This window comes from Salvelinus fontinalis, unplaced genomic scaffold, assembly GCF_029448725.1.
Source record: "Salvelinus fontinalis isolate EN_2023a unplaced genomic scaffold, ASM2944872v1 scaffold_1863, whole genome shotgun sequence".
Lineage (NCBI taxonomy): Eukaryota > Metazoa > Chordata > Actinopteri > Salmoniformes > Salmonidae > Salvelinus > Salvelinus fontinalis.
The window spans coordinates 945-25,710 of record NW_026602072.1 but is presented as its reverse complement, the minus strand read 5'-3'; the positions used below and the strand labels follow the sequence as shown (position 1 = coordinate 25,710).

Below are 24,766 nucleotides of genomic sequence, written 5' to 3'. Positions count from 1 at the left end.
TTCTCCCCTCAGACGGTCTGTATGTAGAACTAACTGGTGTCTTCTCCCCTCAGACGGTCTGTATGTAGAACTAACTGGTGTCTTCTCCCCTCAGATGGTCTGTATGTAGAACTAACTGGCGTCTTCTCCCCTCAGATGGTCTGTATGTAGAACTAACTGGCGTCTTCTCCCCTCAGATGGTTTGTATGGGGAGGGGGAGTCACACTGTTCCCCATCATCCCTAGCAAACACAGCTGATTAAACTGATTGCGTTCTAAACTGAAGATCATGACTAGTTGATTATTGGAGTCAGGTGAGTTAGCTGGGGCCAAAGTGTGACACCAATCAGGCCCCAGAGAACTGGAGTTGTCCATCCCTGGACTAGAAGAACGTTTTGAAGAATGTTTTACTTCCAATGACAGTCATATATGGTTGTTTTGATCTACTTCGGTTGAATGCCATGACTGTAAGTCGCTCTGTATAAGTGAAATTACTCATATGTAACTTTTGTCACCTCCTCATTCCAGGGCGCCCTCCTCTGAGCTGTCTGCTCTGATTGAGAAGCTGCAGAAGAATGCTGACAAGGTGGAGAAGCTCATCCTTGAGACGGAGCAGAACCTCAACAAGGTAAAGAACCGCATCACACAGAACCTCATAGAACCGTTTTAGAACATCATAAAACCACACAGAACTGGATAGGATCTCAAAGATTATCATATAACATCGTAGAACCCCATAGAATCTCAGAACTACATAGAACCTCAAAGAAACACACAGAACTTCATAGAACGTCACAGAACCTCCTGATAGGGTCATACCTTTTGATAATGCAACAACAACATCATATTGATGCCTCTGGCAGACTGTTTGCATTATCCTAATTGGCTCTGTGTGGCTCTCAATGTCTTTGACATTATGATATGAAAACCTTTGACTGCTCTGTGTTGTATCAGGATGTGAGTAAGATCAACGAGGGCAAGCAGCCTCTGTACCAGGACGACACCAACAAGCGCATCCTGAGCTCTCTGGAGCTGCTGGAAGGCCTGGATGAGGACGCCGTCGACGCAAAACGCCTGCAGCACCCCCAGGCTGAGATGATTGAACAGGAGTGAGTTATATACACTACACTAGATATACCTACTGTACCTGCAGCACCGCCAGGCTGAGATGATAGAGCAGGAGTTATATTATATAGAAGATATATACCTACTGTACCTGCAGCACCGCCAGGCTGAGATGATAGAGCAGGAGTTATATTATATAGTAGATATACACTACACTAGATATACCTGCAGCACCGCCAGGCTGAGATGATAGAGCAGGAGTTATATTATATAGTAGATATATACCTACTGTACCTGCAGCACCGCCAGGCTGAGATGATAGAGCAGGAGTTATATTATATAGTAGATATATACCTACTGTACCTGCAGCACCGCCAGGCTGAGATGATAGAGCAGAAGTTATATTATATAGTAGATATGTACCTGCAGCACCGCCAGGCTGAGATGATAGAGCAGGAGTTATATTATATAGTAGATATGTACCTGCAGCACCGCCAGGCTGAGATGATAGAGCAGGAGTTATATTATATAGTAGATATATACCTACTGTACCTGCAGCACCGCCAGGCTGAGATGATAGAGCAGGAGTTATATTATATAGTAGATATATACCTACTGTACCTGCAGCACCGCCAGGCTGAGATGATAGAGCAGAAGTTATATTATATAGTAGATATGTACCTGCAGCACCGCCAGGCTGAGATGATAGAGCAGGAGTTATATTATATAGTAGATATGTACCTGCAGCACCGCCAGGCTGAGATGATAGAGCAGGAGTTATATTATATAGTCGATATGTACCTGCAGCACCGCCAGGCTGAGATGATAGAGCAGGAGTTATATTATATAGTAGATATGTACCTGCAGCACCGCCAGGCTGAGATGATAGAGCAGGAGTTATATTATATAGTCGATATGTACCTGCAGCACCGCCAGGCTGAGATGATAGAGCAGGAGTTATATTATATAGTAGATATATACCTACTGTACCTGCAGCACCGCCAGGCTGAGATGATAGAGCAGGAGTTATATTATATAGTAGATATACGTACCTGCAGCACCGCCAGGCTGAGATGATAGAGCAGGAGTTATATTATATAGTAGATATGTACCTGCAGCACCGCCAGGCTGAGATGATAGAGCAGGAGTTATATTATATAGTAGATATGTACCTGCAGCACCGCCAGGCTGAGATGATAGAGCAGGAGTTATATTATATAGTCGATATGTACCTGCAGCACCGCCAGACTGAGATGATAGAGCAGGAGTTATATTATATAGTAGATATGTACCTACTGTACCTGCAGCACCGCCAGGCTGAGATGATAGAGCAGGAGTTATATTATATAGGAGATATGTACCTGCAGCACCGCCAGGCTGAGATGATAGAGCAGGAGTTATATTATATAGTAGATATATACCTACTGTACCTGCAGCACCGCCAGGCTGAGATGATAGAGCAGGAGTTATATTATATAGTAGATATATACCTACTGTACCTGCAGCACCGCCAGGCTGAGATGATAGAGCAGAAGTTATATTATATAGTAGATATATACCTACTGTACCTGCAGCACCGCCAGGCTGAGATGATAGAGCAGAAGTTATATTATATAGTAGATATGTACCTGCAGCACCGCCAGGCTGAGATGATAGAGCAGGAGTTATATTATATAGTAGATATGTACCTGCAGCACCGCCAGGCTGAGATGATAGAGCAGGAGTTATATTATATAGTAGATATGTACCTGCAGCACCGCCAGGCTGAGATGATAGAGCAGGAGTTATATTATATAGTAGATATGTACCTGCAGCACCGCCAGGCTGAGATGATAGAGCAGGAGTTATATTATATAGTAGATATGTACCTGCAGCACCGCCAGGCTGAGATGATAGAGCAGAAGTTATATTATATAGTAGATATATACCTACTGTACCTGCAGCACCGCCAGGCTGAGATGATAGAGCAGAAGTTATATTATATAGTAGATATGTACCTGCAGCACCGCCAGGCTGAGATGATAGAGCAGGAGTTATATTATATAGTAGATATGTACCTGCAGCACCGCCAGGCTGAGATGATAGAGCAGGAGTTATATTATATAGTAGATATGTACCTGCAGCACCGCCAGGCTGAGATGATAGAGCAGGAGTTATATTATATAGTCGATATGTACCTGCAGCACCGCCAGACTGAGATGATAGAGCAGGAGTTATATTATATAGTAGATATGTACCTACTGTACCTGCAGCACCGCCAGGCTGAGATGATAGAGCAGGAGTTATATTATATAGTAGATATGTACCTGCAGCACCGCCAGGCTGAGATGATAGAGCAGGAGTTATATTATATAGTAGATATATACCTACTGTACCTGCAGCACCGCCAGGCTGAGATGATAGAGCAGGAGTTATATTATATAGTAGATATATACCTACTGTACCTGCAGCACCGCCAGGCTGAGATGATAGAGCAGAAGTTATATTATATAGTAGATATGTACCTGCAGCACCGCCAGGCTGAGATGATAGAGCAGGAGTTATATTATATAGTAGATATGTACCTGCAGCACCGCCAGGCTGAGATGATAGAGCAGGAGTTATATTATATAGTAGATATATACCTACTGTACCTGCAGCACCGCCAGGCTGAGATGATAGAGCAGGAGTTATATTATATAGTAGATATATACCTACTGTACCTGCAGCACCGCCAGGCTGAGATGATAGAGCAGAAGTTATATTATATAGTAGATATGTACCTGCAGCACCGCCAGGCTGAGATGATAGAGCAGGAGTTATATTATATAGTAGATATGTACCTGCAGCACCGCCAGGCTGAGATGATAGAGCAGGAGTTATATTATATAGTCGATATGTACCTGCAGCACCGCCAGACTGAGATGATAGAGCAGGAGTTATATTATATAGTAGATATGTACCTGCAGCACCGCCAGGCTGAGATGATAGAGCAGGAGTTATATTATATAGTCGATATGTACCTGCAGCACCGCCAGGCTGAGATGATAGAGCAGAAGTTATATTATATAGTAGATATATACCTACTGTACCTGCAGCACCGCCAGGCTGAGATGATAGAGCAGAAGTTATATTATATAGTAGATATGTACCTGCAGCACCGCCAGGCTGAGATGATAGAGCAGGAGTTATATTATATAGTAGATATGTACCTGCAGCACCGCCAGGCTGAGATGATAGAGCAGGAGTTATATTATATAGTAGATATGTACCTGCAGCACCGCCAGGCTGAGATGATAGAGCAGGAGTTATATTATATAGTCGATATGTACCTGCAGCACCGCCAGACTGAGATGATAGAGCAGGAGTTATATTATATAGTAGATATGTACCTACTGTACCTGCAGCACCGCCAGGCTGAGATGATAGAGCAGGAGTTATATTATATAGGAGATATGTACCTGCAGCACCGCCAGGCTGAGATGATAGAGCAGGAGTTATATTATATAGTAGATATATACCTACTGTACCTGCAGCACCGCCAGGCTGAGATGATAGAGCAGGAGTTATATTATATAGTAGATATATACCTACTGTACCTGCAGCACCGCCAGGCTGAGATGATAGAGCAGAAGTTATATTATATAGTAGATATATACCTACTGTACCTGCAGCACCGCCAGGCTGAGATGATAGAGCAGAAGTTATATTATATAGTAGATATGTACCTGCAGCACCGCCAGGCTGAGATGATAGAGCAGGAGTTATATTATATAGTAGATATGTACCTGCAGCACCGCCAGGCTGAGATGATAGAGCAGGAGTTATATTATATAGTCGATATGTACCTGCAGCACCGCCAGACTGAGATGATAGAGCAGGAGTTATATTATATAGTAGATATGTACCTGCAGCACCGCCAGGCTGAGATGATAGAGCAGGAGTTATATTATATAGTCGATATGTACCTGCAGCACCGCCAGGCTGAGATGATAGAGCAGAAGTTATATTATATAGTAGATATATACCTACTGTACCTGCAGCACCGCCAGGCTGAGATGATAGAGCAGAAGTTATATTATATAGTAGATATGTACCTGCAGCACCGCCAGGCTGAGATGATAGAGCAGGAGTTATATTATATAGTAGATATGTACCTGCAGCACCGCCAGGCTGAGATGATAGAGCAGGAGTTATATTATATAGTAGATATGTACCTGCAGCACCGCCAGGCTGAGATGATAGAGCAGGAGTTATATTATATAGTCGATATGTACCTGCAGCACCGCCAGACTGAGATGATAGAGCAGGAGTTATATTATATAGTAGATATGTACCTACTGTACCTGCAGCACCGCCAGGCTGAGATGATAGAGCAGGAGTTATATTATATAGGAGATATGTACCTGCAGCACCGCCAGGCTGAGATGATAGAGCAGGAGTTATATTATATAGTAGATATATACCTACTGTACCTGCAGCACCGCCAGGCTGAGATGATAGAGCAGGAGTTATATTATATAGTAGATATATACCTACTGTACCTGCAGCACCGCCAGGCTGAGATGATAGAGCAGAAGTTATATTATATAGTAGATATATACCTACTGTACCTGCAGCACCGCCAGGCTGAGATGATAGAGCAGAAGTTATATTATATAGTAGATATGTACCTGCAGCACCGCCAGGCTGAGATGATAGAGCAGGAGTTATATTATATAGTAGATATGTACCTGCAGCACCGCCAGGCTGAGATGATAGAGCAGGAGTTATATTATATAGTCGATATGTACCTGCAGCACCGCCAGACTGAGATGATAGAGCAGGAGTTCTATTATATAGTAGATATGTACCTATTGTACCTGCAGCACCGCCAGGCTGAGATGATAGAGCAGGAGTTATATTATATAGTAGATATGTACCTGCAGCACCGCCAGGCTGAGATGATAGAGCAGGAGTTATATTATATAGTAGATATGTACCTGCAGCACCGCCAGGCTGAGATGATAGAGCAGGAGTTATATTAAATAGTAGATATGTACCTGCAGCACCGCCAGGCTGAGATGATAGAGCAGGAGTTATATTATATAGTAGATATAATACACTGATATACTTAAGCAATAAGGCACAAGGGGGTGTGGTATATTGGTCATATACCACAAACCCCCGAGGTGCCTTATTGCTATTATAAACTGGTTACCAACATAATTAGAGAAGTAAAAAATACATGTTTTGTCATACCCGTGGTATACGGTCTGATCAGCCAATCAGCATTCAGGGCTGGAACCACCCAGTTTATAATAGATATTATACCCTCTTTAGCTCAACCCTGAGCTCCACTCACTCACTCACTCACTCCACTGTTGAGTTGTCACCCTGTGTCGTCACCCTGTGTCGTCACCCTGTGTCGTCACCCTGTGTCGTCACCCTGTGTGTCGTCACCCTGTGTGTCGTCACCCTGTGTGCCGTCACCCTGTGTGCCGTCACCCTGTGCTGTAACCCTGTGTCGTCACCCTGTGTGTCGTCACCCTGTGCCGTAACCCTGTGTCGTCTCCTCCAGTATGAAGCAGCTGAGAGTGAGACTAAGGAAGCTGAGAGAGGACCACGACCGCATCTACCACCTGACCCGCTCTGAGGGCATGCCGAGCGTCAACTGGGGCAGGATCATAGAGGAGAAACAGGTGAGGGGAACACACACACAGGCTTGGATATGTGTACACACAGTTTACGCACACAATAACATAAACGTAATCTCTTCTTCCGACCAGGGCAACCTGAGCAACAAGGGTTTTGGTCAGGACCTGCCGACCATCGAGAACGAGGTGGAGGAACACAACATCTTTCACAGTGAGGTGGAGGCCCTGGCCCCTCACATCTCCGCCAGCGACGACAAGGTAGGACTAACAACCAGCGTAGAAACTAACTGATAGGTTGTGTTTATACTCAGTCATTTACTAGTCTCCTATCCAGGAAGATAATCATCGCTTTATTTATAGCCAACGTACATGACGGCGACAACAGCAACCACTCTGAAAGTTCCAGTTATGAGGAAATAAACAGACATATATTATACTGAATGATTGTCAACAATGACTTATTACTCACAAAACAAACCTTCACACATCACATTCAAATGTAGTTATTTAGTCCAGTCTCTGCCCCAGAGGGACTTTCAATAAGGTTGTTTAAATAACATGGAATTTCAGACAGCGAAAAACATGGTAGGACTAACAGCCACGCAGGTCAACTCCAAGCCCACTTCAGTTAGAAACTGTTGCATTTGAAAAACAAAGACTGTTTTTACATTTTGAGGTTTCGCTAAAATACCCACGTATACACATAAGTATTACAGTGTGTAAAGACATGAATCTCTAATCATTTCTGACTTCTACACACCATTTCCAGTCGTTCAATGTGTACAATGCTGCATAGACATGACGTATGTTAGTGAGGATTTTTGTTTCCCCAGTCAAGCTCAATATCATTTAAAATGCCTGAAAGGGAGGAGCGCTCACAGAAAGGTCCATGCAGTAATATTCTCTTTACTTCTCTCTCCCTCTCTCCTCTCACTCTCACACTCCCTCCTTTCTGCTCTCTCTCTCTCTCTCACACTCTCTCTGTCTCCTCTCGTTCTCTCTTTCTCTCCCACACTCTCTCTGTCTCCTCTCGTTCTCTCTCTCTCTCCCACACTCTCTCTGTCTCCTCTCGTTCTCTCTCTCACACACTCCCTCTGTCTCCTCTCTTTCTTTCTCTCTCTCTCTCTCTCTCTTTCTCTCTTTCTCTCTTTCTCGCTCTCTCTCTTTCTCTCTGTCTTTCTCTCTTTCTCTCTTTCTCTCTCTCTCTCTCTCTTTCTCTCTTTCTCTCTCTCTTTCTCTCTTTCTCTCTCTCTCTTTCTCTCTTTCTTTCTTTCTCTCTCTCTCTCTTTCTCTCTTTCTCTCTCTCTTTCTCTCTCTCTTTCTCTCTCTCTTTCTCTAGGACTCTGCCAGTGCCCTCCAGCTGAAGTACAACAAGCTCCTGGTAAGATTGACTTTAATAATGACTTCATCAGAAGCATGGACTCAGGGAGAGCTTGAGGAGTGTGTATGCATGTACAGTAGCTCTATGTGCGTTCTACAACTGCAGTACCATGCTATGTGTACCTGTGTCTGTGTGTGCAAAGTGTTCATGTTTTATCCACCTACACCCTGGCTTTCCTCCCTTCCTTTGTTCAGAGAGTGTGTACCTCAATAACATTCATCCGTAGTGGTGTGTGTGTTATTCACCATCACACTTTCCCCTCTCCCAGAATATGTGTACCAGTGTGTAGGTCTATAGTAACTATCTCTCCTCTCTCTCCCCAGGCCAGTTCCAGTCTATAGTAACTATCTCTCCTCTCTCTCCCCAGGCCAGTTCCAGTCTATAGTAACTATCTCTCCTCTCTCTCCCCAAGCCAGTTCCAGTCTATAGTAACTATCTCTCCCCAGGCCAGTTCCAGTCTATAGTAACTATCTCTCCTCTCTCTCCCCAGGCCAGTTCCAGTCTATAGTAACTATCTCTCCCCAGGCCAGTTCCATTCTATAGTAACTATCTCTCCCCAGGCCAGTTCCAGTCTATAGTAACTATCTCTCCTCTCTCTCCCCAGGCCAGTTCCAGTGCTCGACAGCGCCACCTGTTGAGCCTGCGTGACTACATGCAGCGCTGCACTAATGAGCTGTACTGGATGGACCAGCAGGCAGGGGAGAGGATCAACTATGACTGGAGCGATACTAACCTGGACTACCCTGCACGTCACAGACAGTATGAGGTAGAGAGGCACACACACACACACTCCTTCACCTGCACTGCTAGAGTAATACATTCAGGGTGATATCTGACACCTGATCCTGCATGTTATCTGACACCTGATCCTGCAAGTTATCTGACACCTGATCCTGCACGTTATCTGACACCTGATCCTGCACGTTATCTGACACCTGATCCTGCACGTTATCTGACACCTGATCCTGCACGTTATCTGACACCTGATCCTGCACGTTATCTGACACCTGATCCTGCATGTTATCTGACACCTGATCCTGCATGTTATCTGACACCTGATCCTGCACGCTATCTGACACCTGATCCTGCACGTTATCTGACACCTGATCCTGCACGTTATCTGACACCTGATCCTGCACGTTATCTGACACCTGATCCTGCACGTTATCTGACACCTGATCCTGCATGTTATCTGACACCTGATCCTGCCTGTTATCTGACACCTGATCCTGCCTGTTATCTGACACCTGATCCTGCATGTTATCTGACACCTGATCCTGCACGTTATCTGACACCTGATCCTGCACGTTATCTGACACCTGATCCTGCATGTTATCTGACACCTGATCCTGCCTGTTATCTGACACCTGATCCTGCCTGTTATCTGACACCTGATCCTGCATGTTATCTGACACCTGATCCTGCACGTTATCTGACACCTGATCCTACATGTTATCTGACACCTGATCCTGCACGCTATCTGACACCTGATCCTGCACGTTATCTGACACCTGATCCTGCACGTTATCTGACACCTGATCCTGCACGTTATCTGACACCTGATCCTGCACGTTATCTGACACCTGATCCTGCATGTTATCTGACACCTGATCCTGCCTGTTATCTGACACCTGATCCTGCATGTTATCTGACACCTGATCCTGCATGTTATCTGACACCTGATCCTGCATGTTATCTGACACCTGATCCTGCATGTTATCTGACACCTGATCCTGCATGTTATCTGACACCTGATCCTGCATGTTATCTGACACCTGATCCTGCCTGTTATCTGACACCTGATCCTGCATGTTATCTGACACCTGATCCTGCATGTTATCTGACACCTGATCCTGCACGTTATCTGACACCTGATCCTGCCTGTTATCTGACACCTGATCCTGCCTGTTATCTGACACCTGATCCTGCATGTTATCTGACACCTGATCCTGCATGTTATCTGACACCTGATCCTGCATGTTATCTGACACCTGATCCTGCATGTTACGTCACACCTGATCCTGCATGTTATCTGACACCTGATCCTACACGTTACGTGACACCTGATCCTACACGTTACGTGACACCTGATCCTACACGTTACGTGACAACTGATCCTACACGTTACGTGACACCTGATCCTACATGTTACGTGTGTTGGAACGTAAAGCGAGACTTGTATCTCTTTAAATCTCCCACCAGAACTTCATCAGTAAGTGTCTGGAGTCCAAGGAGGCCACTGTCACCAAGCTGAATGATGATGGAGATAAACTCATCGCTTCCAACCATCCTGGCAAGAATGTTATTGAGGTACACACACACACACACACACGCACACACATCTCTACCAACCATCCTGGCAAGAATGTTATTGAGGTATACACACACACACACACACACACACACACACACACACACACACACACACACACACACACACACACACACACACACACACACACACACACACACACACACACACACACACACACACACACACTCACATCTCCACTGACCATCCTGGGATGAATGTCATTGAGGTCCTCTTAATTTATCCTCTATCATTCTACTATTGGGTCAAATCCTAACTTCCACGTTAGTCAATGTTGACTTAAGTCATGCATTGATGTCAATGGGAGACGAAGGTCAAATCAGACTATTTTAGTGGAAGTTAGGATTCACCTCTAGTGAGATTAAAATCCTCAAAATGAACGTGAATGAAAGCAGCAAACAGACAGTAATGTAACAGAACTCTACTCCACCTGTCAGGCTCATATGGAGGCTGTGCATGCAGACTGGAAGGAGTACCTGAACCTGCTCATCTGTGAGGAGAACCACCTGAAACACATGGACGAGTACCACAAGGTGACTAGTATACTGTAACCTGACCTGACCTTAACCTTAATACCAGCTGAAACACATGGACCACAACCACAAGGGGATTAGTATACTGTAACACAACCTGACCTGACCTTAACCTTAATACCACCTGAACCACATGACCACAACCACAAGGTGAGTCACAGCAACAAGTATTCAGAAAGGATCAGTTTAAGAAATCCTGAATGTTTGAACAGGGTCATTGGATTTTGATGGGCTTGTGTACAAGCATGTGCTGCACAAAGCAACAGCTTCTGAGTTACAGACTTGGCATGTCATGGTACGTGAACAGAGTTGGTTCAGGCAGAGACCGACTGGCTGCCAGTCGAACTTAGTGTAAATAAACCCGAGCTGCTTTCAGTGATGTTGTTACCTCAGTGTTTTTCCTGACGGTGTCTGTTTTCTCTCCAGTTCCACAAAGAGGCCCGGGACACCCAGGACCTTCTGAAGAGAATGGACAAAGAGGTGGACCAGAAGTACAAACCAGAGTTCAAGGACATGTACCAGATGGAGAGCCTCATCAGAGACCTGGACGTGAGTGGGCTTTACACTAGTGTAGTTTACTGAGTGGACTTTACACTAGTGTAGTTTACTGAGAGTGGACTTTACAACTACAATGTTTTACTAACAGTGGGCTTTACACTGCTGTAGTTTACTACGAGTGGGCTTTACACTACCGTAGTTTACTGAGAGTGGGCTTTACACTAGTGTAGTTTACTGAGAGTGAGCTTTACACTAGTGTAGTTTACTGAGAGTGGGCTTTACACTAGTGTAGTTTACTGAGAGTGGGCTTTACACTACCGTAGTTTACTGAGAGTGGGCTTTACACTAGTGTAGTTTACTGAGAGTGGGCTTTACACTACCGTAGTTTACTGAGAGTGGGCTTTACACTACCGTAGTTTACTGACAGTGGGCTTTACACTACCGTAGTTTACTGAGAGTGGGCTTTACACTACCGTAGTTTACTGAGAGTGGGCTTTACACTACCGTAGTTTACTGAGAGTGGGCTTTACACTACCGTAGTTTACTGAGAGTGGGCTTTACACTAGTGTAGTTTACTGCGAGTGGGCTTTACACTACCGTAGTTTACTAAGAGTGGGCTTTACACTACCGTAGTTTACTGAGAGTGGGCTTTACACTACCGTAGTTTACTGAGAGTGGGCTTTACACTACCGTAGTTTACAGAGTGGGCTTTACACTAGTGTAGTTTACTGAGAGTGGGCTTTACACTACCGTAGTTTACAGAGTGGGCTTTACACTAGTGTAGTTTACTGCGAGTGGGATTTACACTACCGTAGTTTACTGAGAGTGGGCTTTACACTACCGTAGTTTACAGAGTGGGCTTTACACTACCGTAGTTTACTGAGAGTGGGCTTTACACTACCGTAGTTTACAGAGTGGGCTTTACACTAGTGTAGTTTACTGCGAGTGGGATTTACACTACCGTAGTTTACTAAGAGTGGGCTTTACACTGCTGTAGTTTCTACAAGTCTGGGGGACAGATCTGTAAAACAATGACAAAGCTGTTGGATAAAGCAGAGACAATTCTTTGGTCTCTCAGGATAAAGCAGAGACAATTCGTTGGTCTGTCAGGTCTGTCTGCTTATCAGGCTGGTTTCTAAACTCCCAACTCAATCAAGAACATTTACATTTTGACAAACGTATTAGCCTTAGAACTATAGATCCAAAAGGCTCTTTAAAAAAGTGTGTGTGTGTGTGTGTGTGTGGTGCAGGACCAGGCGAAGGCCATGGACCACTTTGATGAGCGTGTGAAGGCTCTGGAGAAGCGCAGTCTACAGGTTCTCCCCCTCCAGTTCCGCAGGAACACCCCTCAGAAGCTGCTCCCCGTCGAGGCGCTGTGTGAGTTCGACACTGACGAGGTAAACCTTTACACCTGGACACCTCCACTACTTTACCCCAGCCTGTGTGTGTGAGACACTGACGAGGTAAACATGGACACCTCCACTACTTTACCCCAGCCTGTGTGTGTGAGACACTGACGAGGTAAACACGGACACCTCCACTACTTTACCCCAGCCTGTGTGTGTGAGACACTGACGAGGTAAACACGGACACCTCCACTACTTTACCTCAGCCTGTGTGTGAGACACTGATGTGGTAAACCTGGATATGCCACCAGCCTAGTCTAGTTTCAGACTGACACTATGCTCCTCCACACACACACTTCTTCATGACAATCATTCTAGCTTTTCTCTCTTCTTTTGTCTCCTCCCCCCTCTCTCCTCCTTTTCCCCCCTCCTTTCCCCCCCTCTCCTCCTTTCCTCCCTCTCTCCATCTTCCCTGTCTCTCTTTCCTCTCCCCCCTCCTTCCCTGCTTTACCTCCCCGTCTCTCTCTCCTTTTCTGTCTCCAGTCGTTCTCTAATCCCTATGTGTGGTGTGTTTTTCTGTTATCGTGACTGAGCCCGATCTGACTGCACCACGTCTTCTCCTCTCTCCTCTGGTTCCTCCTCCTCTCGTCCTCCTTCACTCTCACTCCTTTCATTCCAGTCCCCTGAATGTGGTGTTGTGTTGTAATGTATTTAAATCCTTTAAGAGGCCTGTGCTCTCTGCATCTTATTTAAGCCTTCAGTGGATCAGCCACAGGCTGAGGGGGGTTTAGGTTTTAGGAGTGGATTTTGAGAGCTGGAGCGTGGTGGTGTGTGTGTGTGTGTGTGTGTGTGTGTGTGTGTGTGTGTGTGTGTGTGTGTGTGTGTGTGTGTGTGTGTGTGTGTGTGTGTGTGTGTGTGTGTGTGTGTGTGTGTGTGTGTGTGTGTGTGTGTGTGTGTGTGTGTGGCGCAGTCGAGAGAGCTCTTAAGATTTAGGAACCGGATCAAACAGTGAAGGGAAACGCAGTGTTGTGTTTAGATTTTTTTCCCATGTGACCTGACCGGTAAAAACAGTGAACTCTAATTTACTAACTAGGGCTTAGTGTTTCCCTGGTCAGGTCATGTGGTTGGGTCATGTGGTCAGGTCATGTGGTCAGGAAAAGCTAAGGGCCTTATCCAAAGTGGTTCAGTGAGTTAACCTCTATTTGTGTTCTGGTTCTTCCATACCAGATCAGTGAGTGAAACTCTGTGTAATGTTGTTGTTGTCCATCCCAGGGTCAGATCCTGCGTGGAGAGAGGTACACCCTCCTGAGTAACAAGGGGCCCAAGTGGGAGGTGAAGGACGCGGCCGGGCGTAAACTGACGGCTCCAGGGGCCTGCTTCATGGTCCCCCCCACAGACCCAGAGTCTGTCGCCGTCTCCAACGGGTAAGTGTGTGTGTTATGGGGGTAGGGTGGAGAGGTGTGTGTGTTATGGTGGTAAGGTGGAGAGGTGTATGTGTTATGGGGTGGGCGGGGTGCACGTGTCTGTCTACTGTGTGCCTGTGATTGTGTTATTTCCCGAGACGGTGTACTTGTACACTGTGTAACAGGGTCTGTTTCCCTAGACGGTGTACTTGTACACTGTGTAACAAGGTCTGTTTCCCTAGACGGTGTACTTGTACACTGTGTAACAGGGTCTGTTGTTTCCCGAGACGGTGTACTTGTACACTGTGTAACAAGGTCTGTTTCCCTAGACGGTGTACTTGTACACTGTGTAACAGGGTCTGTTTCCCTAGACGGTGTACTTGTACACTGTGTAACAGGGTCTGTTTCCCTAGACGGTGTACTTGTACACTGTGTAACAGGGTCTGTTTCCCTAGACGGTGTACTTGTACACTGTGTAACAGGGTCTGTTGTTTCCCGAGACGGTGTACTTGTACACTGTGTAACAGGGTCTGTTTCCCTAGATGGTATACTTGTACACTGTGTAGCAGGGTCTGTTTCCCTAGACGGTGTACTTGTACACTGTGTAACAGGGTCTGTTTCCCTAGACGGTGTACTTGTACACTGTGTAACAGGGTCTGTTGTTTCCCGAGACGGTGTACTTGTACACTGTGTAACAGGGTCTGTTTCCCTAGATGGTATACTTGTACACTGTGTAACAGGGTCTGTTTCCCTAGACGGTGTACTTGTACACTGTGTAACAAGGTATGTTTCCCTAGATGGTATACTTGTACACTGTGTAACAGGGTCTGTTTCCCGAGACGGTGTACTTGTACACTGTGTAACAGGGTCTGTTTCCCTAGACGGTGTACTTGTACACTGTGTAACAGGGTCTGTTTCCCTAGACGGTGTACTTGTACACTGTGTAACAGGGTCTGTTTCCCGAGACGGTGTACTTGTACACTGTGTAACAGGGTCTGTTGTGTGTTTCCAGTCTGGCCAGCCAGCAGAAGGGTATTAAGATGAAGGTGTCTGGCAGTAAGACCACCCTGGTCAAACGCCTGGAGGAACTGAAGAAAGACGGCTCCGCTGGCTCTGGTAGGTACTGTTATGTCATGTTATGTCATGTTATGTCATGTTATGTCATGTTATGTCATGGTATGTCATGTTATGTCATGTGAAATGAAAAGCCAACTGACATGTAACTCCTGAGGTGCTGACCTGTTGCACCCTCTATAACAGGGGTCTCCAGCCTTTTCTAGCACGAAAAAAAATTATTTATAGCTTTTAAATAGGCACTTCTCCTCTACCCGGCAACTCTTTCCCAGGTCCTTGCTGTACAAAATATGTCAATATACCTGGTTAAATAATGGTTAAATAACAGTATTCAACACGACAGCCCCATAAAATTATCTTTAGTATTTTCCAGATTTGTTTTCTTCTCCTGGTTTTGACTCTGTTTTTCACTCTCAATAGTAAAATTGTTGATAGAGAAACAACAGATGGATGTTCTGGGTCCATGTCCATGCTTACATCACGTCAGAAGACCTTTTCCTTCAGACCTAAACATAACGCTTTTTGATTTTTGAGTGTAATTCCCCTTTAATTGCGCATCTAGAGAGAGAGAGAGATGTGTCGCTCTAGTGATGTTTCTGTCAGGCCTACTGCAGCTCGTGTCATGGCAGAGTTTGTAAAACAATGGCCATCCAATTGATGTAAATAATCATGACCGTTCTGTCAGGTAAGCCCACTTTACAGTTAACATTTAATTGACAAGGTTTTTGGGGAAAGTCTTTGTCTATGCCGCTCTGACATTGTTCGACCATATATTTATATATTCTTAATTCCATTCCTTTACTTAGATGTGTGTGTATTGGGTATATGTTGTGAAATTGTTAGATAGTGCAGTAATATCTAACAAGTAATATCGGAACTAGAAGCACAAGCATTTCGCTACACCCGCAATAACATCTGCTAACCATGTGTATGTGACCAAGTTTGATCCGATTTTAAGATAGCCATTTAGCGACGCTAAGGATAACTACATGGATTGATAAACAAACACGCGCACCAGACAGACAGATGGGCAATATTGCTGGGAATGTATTGGCAGATATTGTGTTCGGGTTAGGATTTTGAAGCCAGGTGTGACTAACGAGGGGTGGGTAAATGTCAATGTAGCTTTGATTGGGTGGCAGCCTGGAGTTTAATGTTTATGACCGTTTGCGATGGAACACATAAAAAAAAAATGCATGTCCTTTTTTAGAATTAATATATTTTTATTTATTTGACCTTTTTATTTAACAAGGCAAGTCAGTTAAGAACAAATTCTTATTTACAATGACGGCCTACCCCGGCCAAACCCTAACGACGCTGGGCCAATTGTGCGCCGCCCTATGGGACTCCCCAATCATGGCCAGTTGTGATACAGCCTAGAATCGAACCAGGGTCTGTAGTGAACGCCTCTTGCACTGAGATGCAGTGCCTTAGATCGCTGCGCCACTCAGGAGCCCAGCTACATGGTGAGCTACTCATAGGTGGGCTGTGAGCTGCTGGTAAATCTCCATCCACCTATTGGAGAGCCCTGATCTATATACCACTGTGATTAATATTTCACCCTGCTGGTCATCTATGATCGTCTGAACATCTTGAAGAACCATCTGGCCTTAATGGCCGTATACTCCTTATAATCACCACCCAGCACAACCAGAAAGGGGACTGGTCAACCCCTCAGAGCCTGGTTCCTCTCCAGCCAGTACAACCAGAAAGAGGACTGGTCAACCCCTCAGAGCCTGGTTCCTCTCCAGCCAGTACAACCAGAAAGAGGACTGGTCAACCCCTCAGAGCCTGGTTCCTCTCTACCCAGTACAACCAGAAAGAGGACTGGTCAAGCCCACAGAGCCTGGTTCCTCTCTAGGTTTCTTCCTAGGTTCCTACCCTTTCTAGGTAGTTGTTCCTAGCCACCGTGCTTCTACAGCTACAGGGTTTCTGTATAAGCACTTTGTGACACCTGCTGGTGTAAAAGCACTTTATAAATAAATGTGATTGATTGGTTGGTATGTCGTGGTATGTCATATTACTACTGGAGTTAATCACTAGAGCTGCAGCTTAGAACAAACATCAACATGTGTGTGTGTGTGTGTGTGTGTGGGTGGGTGTGTGTGTGTGTGTGTGTGTGTGTGTGTGTGTGTGTGTGTGTGTGTGTGTGTGTGTGTGTGTGTGTGTGTGTGTGTGTGTGTGTGTGTGTGTGTGTGTGTGTGTGTGTGTGTGGTCGTATCTGATCATGTGTATGTTATTTTGGTGTATGTGTGATTGATTTTGTGTGATTAATTGATGAATATTGTAGACAAGGAGGAGCAGCAGTGTCGCCAGCTGATGGCCGGTCTGGACAAGGTGACCAGTGATCTGGACAAACAGGAGAAGGCCATCTACTCTCGAGTACGCCCCCCGCTGGAGCAGACCAGGCCACTGCAGGACAGCGCTGACCGTCTGCAGGACGTCAAGGTAGTTCCTCGTCTTTCTCCTTTCTCTGCACAGAGGGTGTAGAGCGCTAGAGATGCTTTTCCTCCTCTACTCTTCTCCTGTCCTCCTAGTTTAGACTAGAATCCTTTCGATAAAGTTTTCAAACACATTTAATCCTACCAAAGAAAGTCTTGAGACAGTTGTTTAATGCTTATCGAGGAAGTACTATTAGTTAGTTCCAGGAAGTGTACACTTTGTTTAATGCTTATCCCATATTCTTCCACCAGGACATTGCGGCCGTGGTTCGTAAGATCGAGCCGGAGAAGTCGTCCAAGGTGAAGGAGGCTGAGAAGTTCCTGACCTCTAACCCTAAATGTGCCAGCGCCCCTCAGCTGAACGGCAAGGTGAACGAGGCCAACAACAAATACGACAAGATCAACCTGCTGCTCAAGTGCTCAGAGGACAAGTGAGTAGCTTTTTTACTTGACTTGTTAGTAGAGATGGTAGTAGTTACACAAACCTCAGGACCACTTCTACTTTATGAGAGACTTTTCCTGTTTTACTAGGATGACTAACCTGTAGGCTACTATGACACTATTTAAACACATTTTAAATGTCATTTTAATCAAATGTAATTTAATCATATCATGTGTTTGTTTACAGGCTTCAGAATTCCAACCGCCTGGAGAACTCCCTTCAAAACGGGAAATCTTTATTGTCCAGCTACGAGAACAAGCTGGTCAGGGAGGAAGTCGCCCCCGCAGACATCTCGTCTCTGGAGAAGACGCAGCGTCAACTGGCTGTAAGATGGCTGCCCTCTGATCGCTCATTTATTTTCAAAGGAAATGTATTGTATCACTTCAGATACCAAAGGCAGAAGCATATTTGCTAATGACATACAGTACAAATTTATGATGAGCTGGAAGATCTGAGCTACACACTCATATCTCAAGTTTGTCCTGGTTGGGGTAGAACTTCCCCCATACACACAATTCAACCTCACTTCCTCTCCCGACAGGATATTTCATCAGAGCTGAAGACCAAGAGGTCCGCGGTGACGGAGACGGAGGCTAACCTGCGTGCGGTCAAAGGCAGCTGTGACACCATGGCAACCAAGGTGCAGGAGCACTGCCCCGACATCGAGAGGCAGGAGGGCGAGGTCCGGAAACTGAACAAACGCTACGACAACCTCAACAGGCAGATCGACGCCAGGTAAAGGGACTGACATAACTTTGACTTCAAATAAATTATCAAATCAAATGTTATTGGTTGCGTAAACATATTTAGCAGATGTTATCGTGGGTGTAGTGAAACGTTTGTGTTCCTAGCTCCAACAGTGCAGTACTAACAATACATGTAAATCTACAAAATACAAATGACAGGAATATAGAAATATTAGAACAAGACTGTCAGACTCCGGAATATAAACATCTATGTATAGGATGGTGTGTATAGATATTATAGACAGAATATGAATTAGAAACGATGTGTACAGCAGTAGTTATATAGGATGGTGTGTATAGACATTATAGACAGAATATGAATTAGAAACGATGTGTACAGCAGTAGTTATATAGGATGGTGTGTATAGACATTATAGACAGTATATGAATTAGAAACGGTGTGTACAGCAGTAGTTATATAGGATGGTGTGTATAGACATTATAGACAGTATATGAATTAGAAACGGTGTGTACAGCAGTAGTTATATAGGATGGTGTGTATAGACATTATAGACAGTATATGAATTAGAAACGGTGTGTACAGCAGTAGTTATATAGGATGGTGTGTATAGACATTATAGACAGTATATGAATTAGAAACGGTGTGTACAGCAGTAGTTATATAGGATGGTGTGTATAGACATTATAGACAGTATATGAATTAGAAACGGTGTGTACAGCAGTAGTTATATAGGATGGTGTGTATAGACATTATAGACAGTATATGAATTAGAAACGGTGTGTACAGCAGTAGTTATATAGAATTGCCTTGACTAGAATACAGTATATAGACATGAAGTAGGTAAAACAGTATGTAAACATTATTAAAGTGACCAGTGTTGACTATGTACTGTACATAAGGCAGCAGTCTCTACGCTGCAGTTGAACCCTGTGGCTGCGTTCCGATTTTCTATCCTTCTCCAGAACTCAAAATCATTGGATTGGAACAAGTATGACTGGTGGGCGTTCCCATTTCCAACATATTTCTTACACCAGTCCAATCATTTTAAATCCATAAAGGGAAGTGTACAAGTGCACACTTCGGGAGAAGGGTAGAGAATTGGAATGTAACCTTTGACATCCATAAATTATATTTGTGAGGTCAGAGGACTGATTGGGCGTTCCGTGACCTTGAAAACTGGTTAAAAAAAAGGTTGAAGCCAAGAACAAGAATCATCGTAGCCAGACCTGTATTGTGATTTTACTATAATAGACGTCACATGATGTTGTGATGTGTTACGTTCACGTTGTGGTGTGTTACGTTCACGTTGTGGTGTGTTACGTTCACGTTGTGGTGTGTTACGTTCACGTTGTGGTGTGTTACGTTTACGTTGTGGTGTGTTACGTTTACGTTGTGGTGTGTTACGTTTACGTTGTGGTGTGTTACATTCACGTTGTGGTGTGTTACGTTCACGTTGTGGTGTGGTGTGTTACGTTCACGTTGTGGTGTGTTACGTTTACGTTGTGGTGTGTTACGTTTACGTTGTGGTGTGTTACATTCACGTTGTAGTGTGTTACGTTCACGTTGTGGTGTGGTGTGTTACGTTCACGTTGTGGTGTGTTACGTTCACGTTGTGGTGTGTTACGTTCACGTTGTGGTGTGTTACGTTCACGTTGTGGTGTGTTACGTTCACGTTGTGGTGTGTTACATTCACGTTGTGGTGTGTTACATTCACGTTGTGGTGTAGTGTGTTACGTTCACGTTGCGTTGTGGTGTGTTACATTCACGTTGTGGTGTGTTACATTCACGTTGTGGTGTGTTACATTCACGTTGTGGTGTGTTACGTTCACGTTGTGATGTGTTACGTTCACGTTGTGGTGTGTTACGTTCACGTTGTGGTGTGTTACGTTCACGTTGTGGTGTGTTACATTCACGTTGTGGTGTGTTACGTTCACGTTGTGTTGTGGTGTGTTACATTCACGTTGTGGTGTGTTACATTCACGTTGTGGTGTATTACATTCACGTTGTGGTGTGTTACGTTGACGTTGTGTTGTGGTGTGTTACATTCACGTTGTGGTGTGTTACATTCATGTTGTGGTGTGTTACATTCATGTTGTGGTGTGTTATATTCACGTTGTGGTGTGTTACATTCACGTTGTGGTGTGTTACATTCACGTTGTGGTGTGTTATATTCATGTTGTGGTGTGTTACGTTCACGTTGTGTTGTGGTGTGTTACGTTCATGTTGTGTTGTGGTGTGTTACGTTCATGTTGTGGTGTGGTGTGTTACATTCATGGTGTGGTGAGTTACGTTCATGTTGTGTTGTGGTGTGTTATATTCATGTTGTGGTGTGTTATATTCATGTTGTGGTGTGGTGTGTTACATTCATGGTGTGGTGAGTTACGTTCACGTTGTGTTGTGGTGTGTTACGTTCATGTTGTGGTGTGGTGTGTTATATTCATGTTGTGGTGTGTTACGTTCATGTTGTGGTGTGTTACGTTCATGTTGCGTTGTGGTGTGTTACGTTCATGTTGTGGTGTGTTACGTTCATGTTGTGGTGTGTTACGTTCATGTTGCGTTGTGGTGTGTTACGGTCATGTTGTGGTGTGTTGCGTTCATGTTGTGGTGTGTTACGTTCATGTTGTGTCGTGGTGTTACGTTCATGTTGTGTTGTGGTGTGTTACGTTCACGTTGTGTCGTGGTATGTTACGTTCAAGTTGTGGTGTGTTACGTTCACGTTGTGGTGTGGTGTGTTACGTTCACGTTGTGGTGTGTTACGTTCACGTTGTGGTGTGTTACGTTCACGTTGTGGTGTGTTACGTTCACGTTGTGGTGTGTTACGTTCACGTTGTGGTGTGTTACGTTCACGTTGTGGTGTGTTACGTTCACGTTGTGGTGTGTTACATTCAAGTTGCGTTGTGGTGTGTTACGTTCATGTTGTGGTGTGGTGTGTTACGTTCAAGTTGTGTCGTGGTGTGTTACGTTCACGTTGTGTTGTAGTGTGTTACGTTCACGTTGTGGTGTGTTACATTCACGTTGTGGTGTGTTACGTTCAAGTTGCGTTGTGGTGTGTTACGTTCATGTTGTGGTGTGGTGTGTTACGTTCAAGTTGTGTCGTGGTGTGTTACGTTCACGTTGTGTCGTGGGTTGTAACGTTCATGTTGTGGTGTGTTACGTTCATGTTGTGTCGTGGTGTGTTACGTTCATGTTGTGTCGTGGTGTGTTACGTTCACGTTGTGGTGTGTTACGTTCACGTTGTGTTGTGGTGTGTTACGTTCATGTTGTGTTGTGGTGTGTTACATTCACGTTGTGGTGTGTTACGTTCAAGTTGTGGTGTGTTACGTTCACGTTGTGGTGTGTTACGTTCACGTTGTGGTGTGTTACGTTCACGTTGTGGTGTGTTACGTTCACGTTGTGGTGTGTTACGTTCACGTTGTGGTGTGTTACGTTCACGTTGTGGTGTGTTACGTTCACGTTGTGGTGTGTTACATTCACGTTGCGTTGTGGTGTGTTACATTCACGTTGCGTTGTGGTGTGTTACATTCACGTTGTGTCGTGGTGTGTTACGTTCACGTTGTGGTGTGTTACGTTCACGTTGTGTTGTGGTGTGGTGTGTTACGTTCATTGTGTGTTGTGGTGTGTTACATTCACGTTGTGGTGTGTTACGTTCAAGTTGCGTTGTGGTGTGTTACGTTCATGTTGTGGTGTGTTACGTTCAAGTTGTGTCGTGGTGTGTTACGTTCACGTTGTGTCGTGGTGTGTTACGTTCATGTTGTGGTGTGTTACGTTCACGTTGTGGTGTGTTACGTTCACGTTGTGGTGTGTTACGTTCACGTTGTTACGTTCATGTTGTGGTGTGTTACTTTCAAGTTGTGTCGTGGTGTGTTACGTTCACGTTGTGTCGTGGTGTGTTACGTTCATGTTGTGGTGTGTTACGTTCATGTTGTGTTGTGGTGTGTTACATTCACGTTGTGGTGTGTTACGTTCAAGTTGTGGTGTGTTACGTTCATGTTGTGGTGTGTTACGTTCAAGTTGTGTTGTGGTGTGTTACGTTCAAGTTGTGTCGTGGTGTGTTACGTTCATGTTGTGGTGTGTTACATTCATGTTGTGGTGTGTTACATTCATGTTGTGGTGTGTTACGTTTGTGTTGTGGTGTGTTACGTTCATGAACGTGTGTTACGTTCATGAACGTGTGTTACGTTCATGTTGTGGTGTGTTACGTTCATGTTGTGTTGTGGTGTGTTACGTTTGTGTTGTGGTGTGTTACGTTCATGAACGTGTGTTACGTTCATGTTGTGGTGTGTTACGTTCATGTTGTGTCGTGGTGTGTTACGCTCATGTTGTGGTGTGTTACGTTCATGTTGTGTCGTGGTGTGTTACGTTCATCTTGTGGTGTCGTGTGTTACGTTCATCTTGTGGTGTGGTGTGTTACGTTCATGTTGTGTTGTAGTGTGTTACGTTCACGTTGTGGTGTGTTACATTCACGTTGTGGTGTGTTACATTCACGTTGTGGTGTGTTACGTTCATGTTGTGGTGTGTTACGTTCATGTTGTGGTGTGGTGTGTTACAGAACTCAGAGCCTGCAGAGGGCTAAGACGTCCTACAGCAGCTACCGCAGTGATTACGACAACCTGAATAACTGGCTGTCCCGCGTGCCAAACTATGAGCCAACTGAGAAAGACAACCTCAGTCAGGTGGAAACCAAGCTGGAAAACCAGAAGGTAGGTGGTTGATTTCTGATTGTCCCACTAATGGTTCATGTTAGGATTGGGGAAAGCTGATTTCTGATTGTCCCACTAATGGTTCATGTTAGGATTGGGGAAAGCTGATTTCTGATTGTCCCACTAATGGTTCATGTTAGGATTGGGGGAAGCTGATTTCTGATTGTCCCACTAATGGTTAATGTTAGGATTGGGGAAAGCTGATTTCTGATTGTCCCACTAATGGTTAATGTTAGGATTGGGGGAAGGGAAGCTGATTTCTGATTGTCCCACTAATGGTTCATGTTAGGATTGGGGGAGGGGAAGCTGATTTTAGCACTGTACCTAGGGGAAACTTTACCCCAGCACGGTTGAGGATAGTCAGGTGTTCACAATTTTGCAACCCTGTCCTGAACTAAAAGGTTCCAGTCAGTTTTCTAGTTCTATTTTGATCCAAGGCATTAGACTCATATTTTATTCTACCTCTGGTCAAAGTCCTCTACCTCTAATGATCTTGTCCTGTTATGTTTCTATACCTCTAGTCAAAGTCCTCTACCTCTAATTGTCCTGTTATGTGTCTATACCTCTGGTCAAAGTCCTCTACCTCTAATGGTCCTGTTATGTGTCTACCTCTAGTCAAAGTCCTCTACCTCTAATGATCTTGTCCTGTTATGTGTCAATACCTCTAGTCAAAGTCCTCTACCTCTAATGATCTTGTCCTGTTATGTTTCTATACCTCTAGTCAAAGTCCTCTATCTCTAATGGTCCTGTTATGTGTCTATACCTCTGGTCAAAGTCCTCTACCTCTAATGGTCCTGTTATGTTTCTATACCTCTAGTCAAAGTCCTCTACCTCTAATGGTTCTGTTATGTGTCAATACCTCTAGTCAAAGTCCTCTACCTCTAATGATCTTGTCCTGTTATGTTTCTATACCTCTAGTCAAAGTCCTCTACCTCTAATGATCCTGTTATGGTTCTATACCTCTAGTCAAAGTCCTCTACCTCTAATGGTCCTGTTATGTTTCTATACCTCTAGTCAAAGTCCTCTACCTCTAATGGTCCTGTTATGTGTCAATACCTCTAGTCAAAGTCCTCTACCTCTAATGATCTTGTCCTGTTATGTTTCTATACCTCTAGTCAAAGTCCTCTACCTCTAATGGTCCTGTTATGGTTCTATACCTCTAGTCAAAGTCCTCTACCTCTAATGGTCCTGTTATGTTTCTATACCTCTGGTCAAAGTCCTCTACCTCTAATGATCTTGTCCTGTTATGT

At 44.6% G+C, this 24,766-nt stretch overlaps 1 protein-coding gene across 1 annotated transcript; it reads left to right on the top strand.

Moving 5' to 3' along the window:
* Positions 1-506: 506 nt before the first annotated feature.
* LOC129850184 (periplakin-like) lies at positions 507-23,516 on the top strand (the record flags this gene model as incomplete). The annotated part of the gene is made up of 17 exons (XM_055916714.1): positions 507-606; positions 933-1,087; positions 6,583-6,703; positions 6,791-6,916; positions 7,998-8,039; positions 8,644-8,805; positions 10,242-10,349; positions 10,809-10,904; positions 11,331-11,453; positions 12,653-12,799; positions 14,021-14,172; positions 15,164-15,267; positions 17,516-17,673; positions 17,919-18,097; positions 18,295-18,433; positions 18,650-18,843; positions 23,366-23,516. Coding segments are annotated over 17 exons (2,257 nt in total), but the record flags the coding sequence as incomplete, so codon positions are not given.
* Between the last annotated feature and the right edge of the window lie 1,250 nt (positions 23,517-24,766).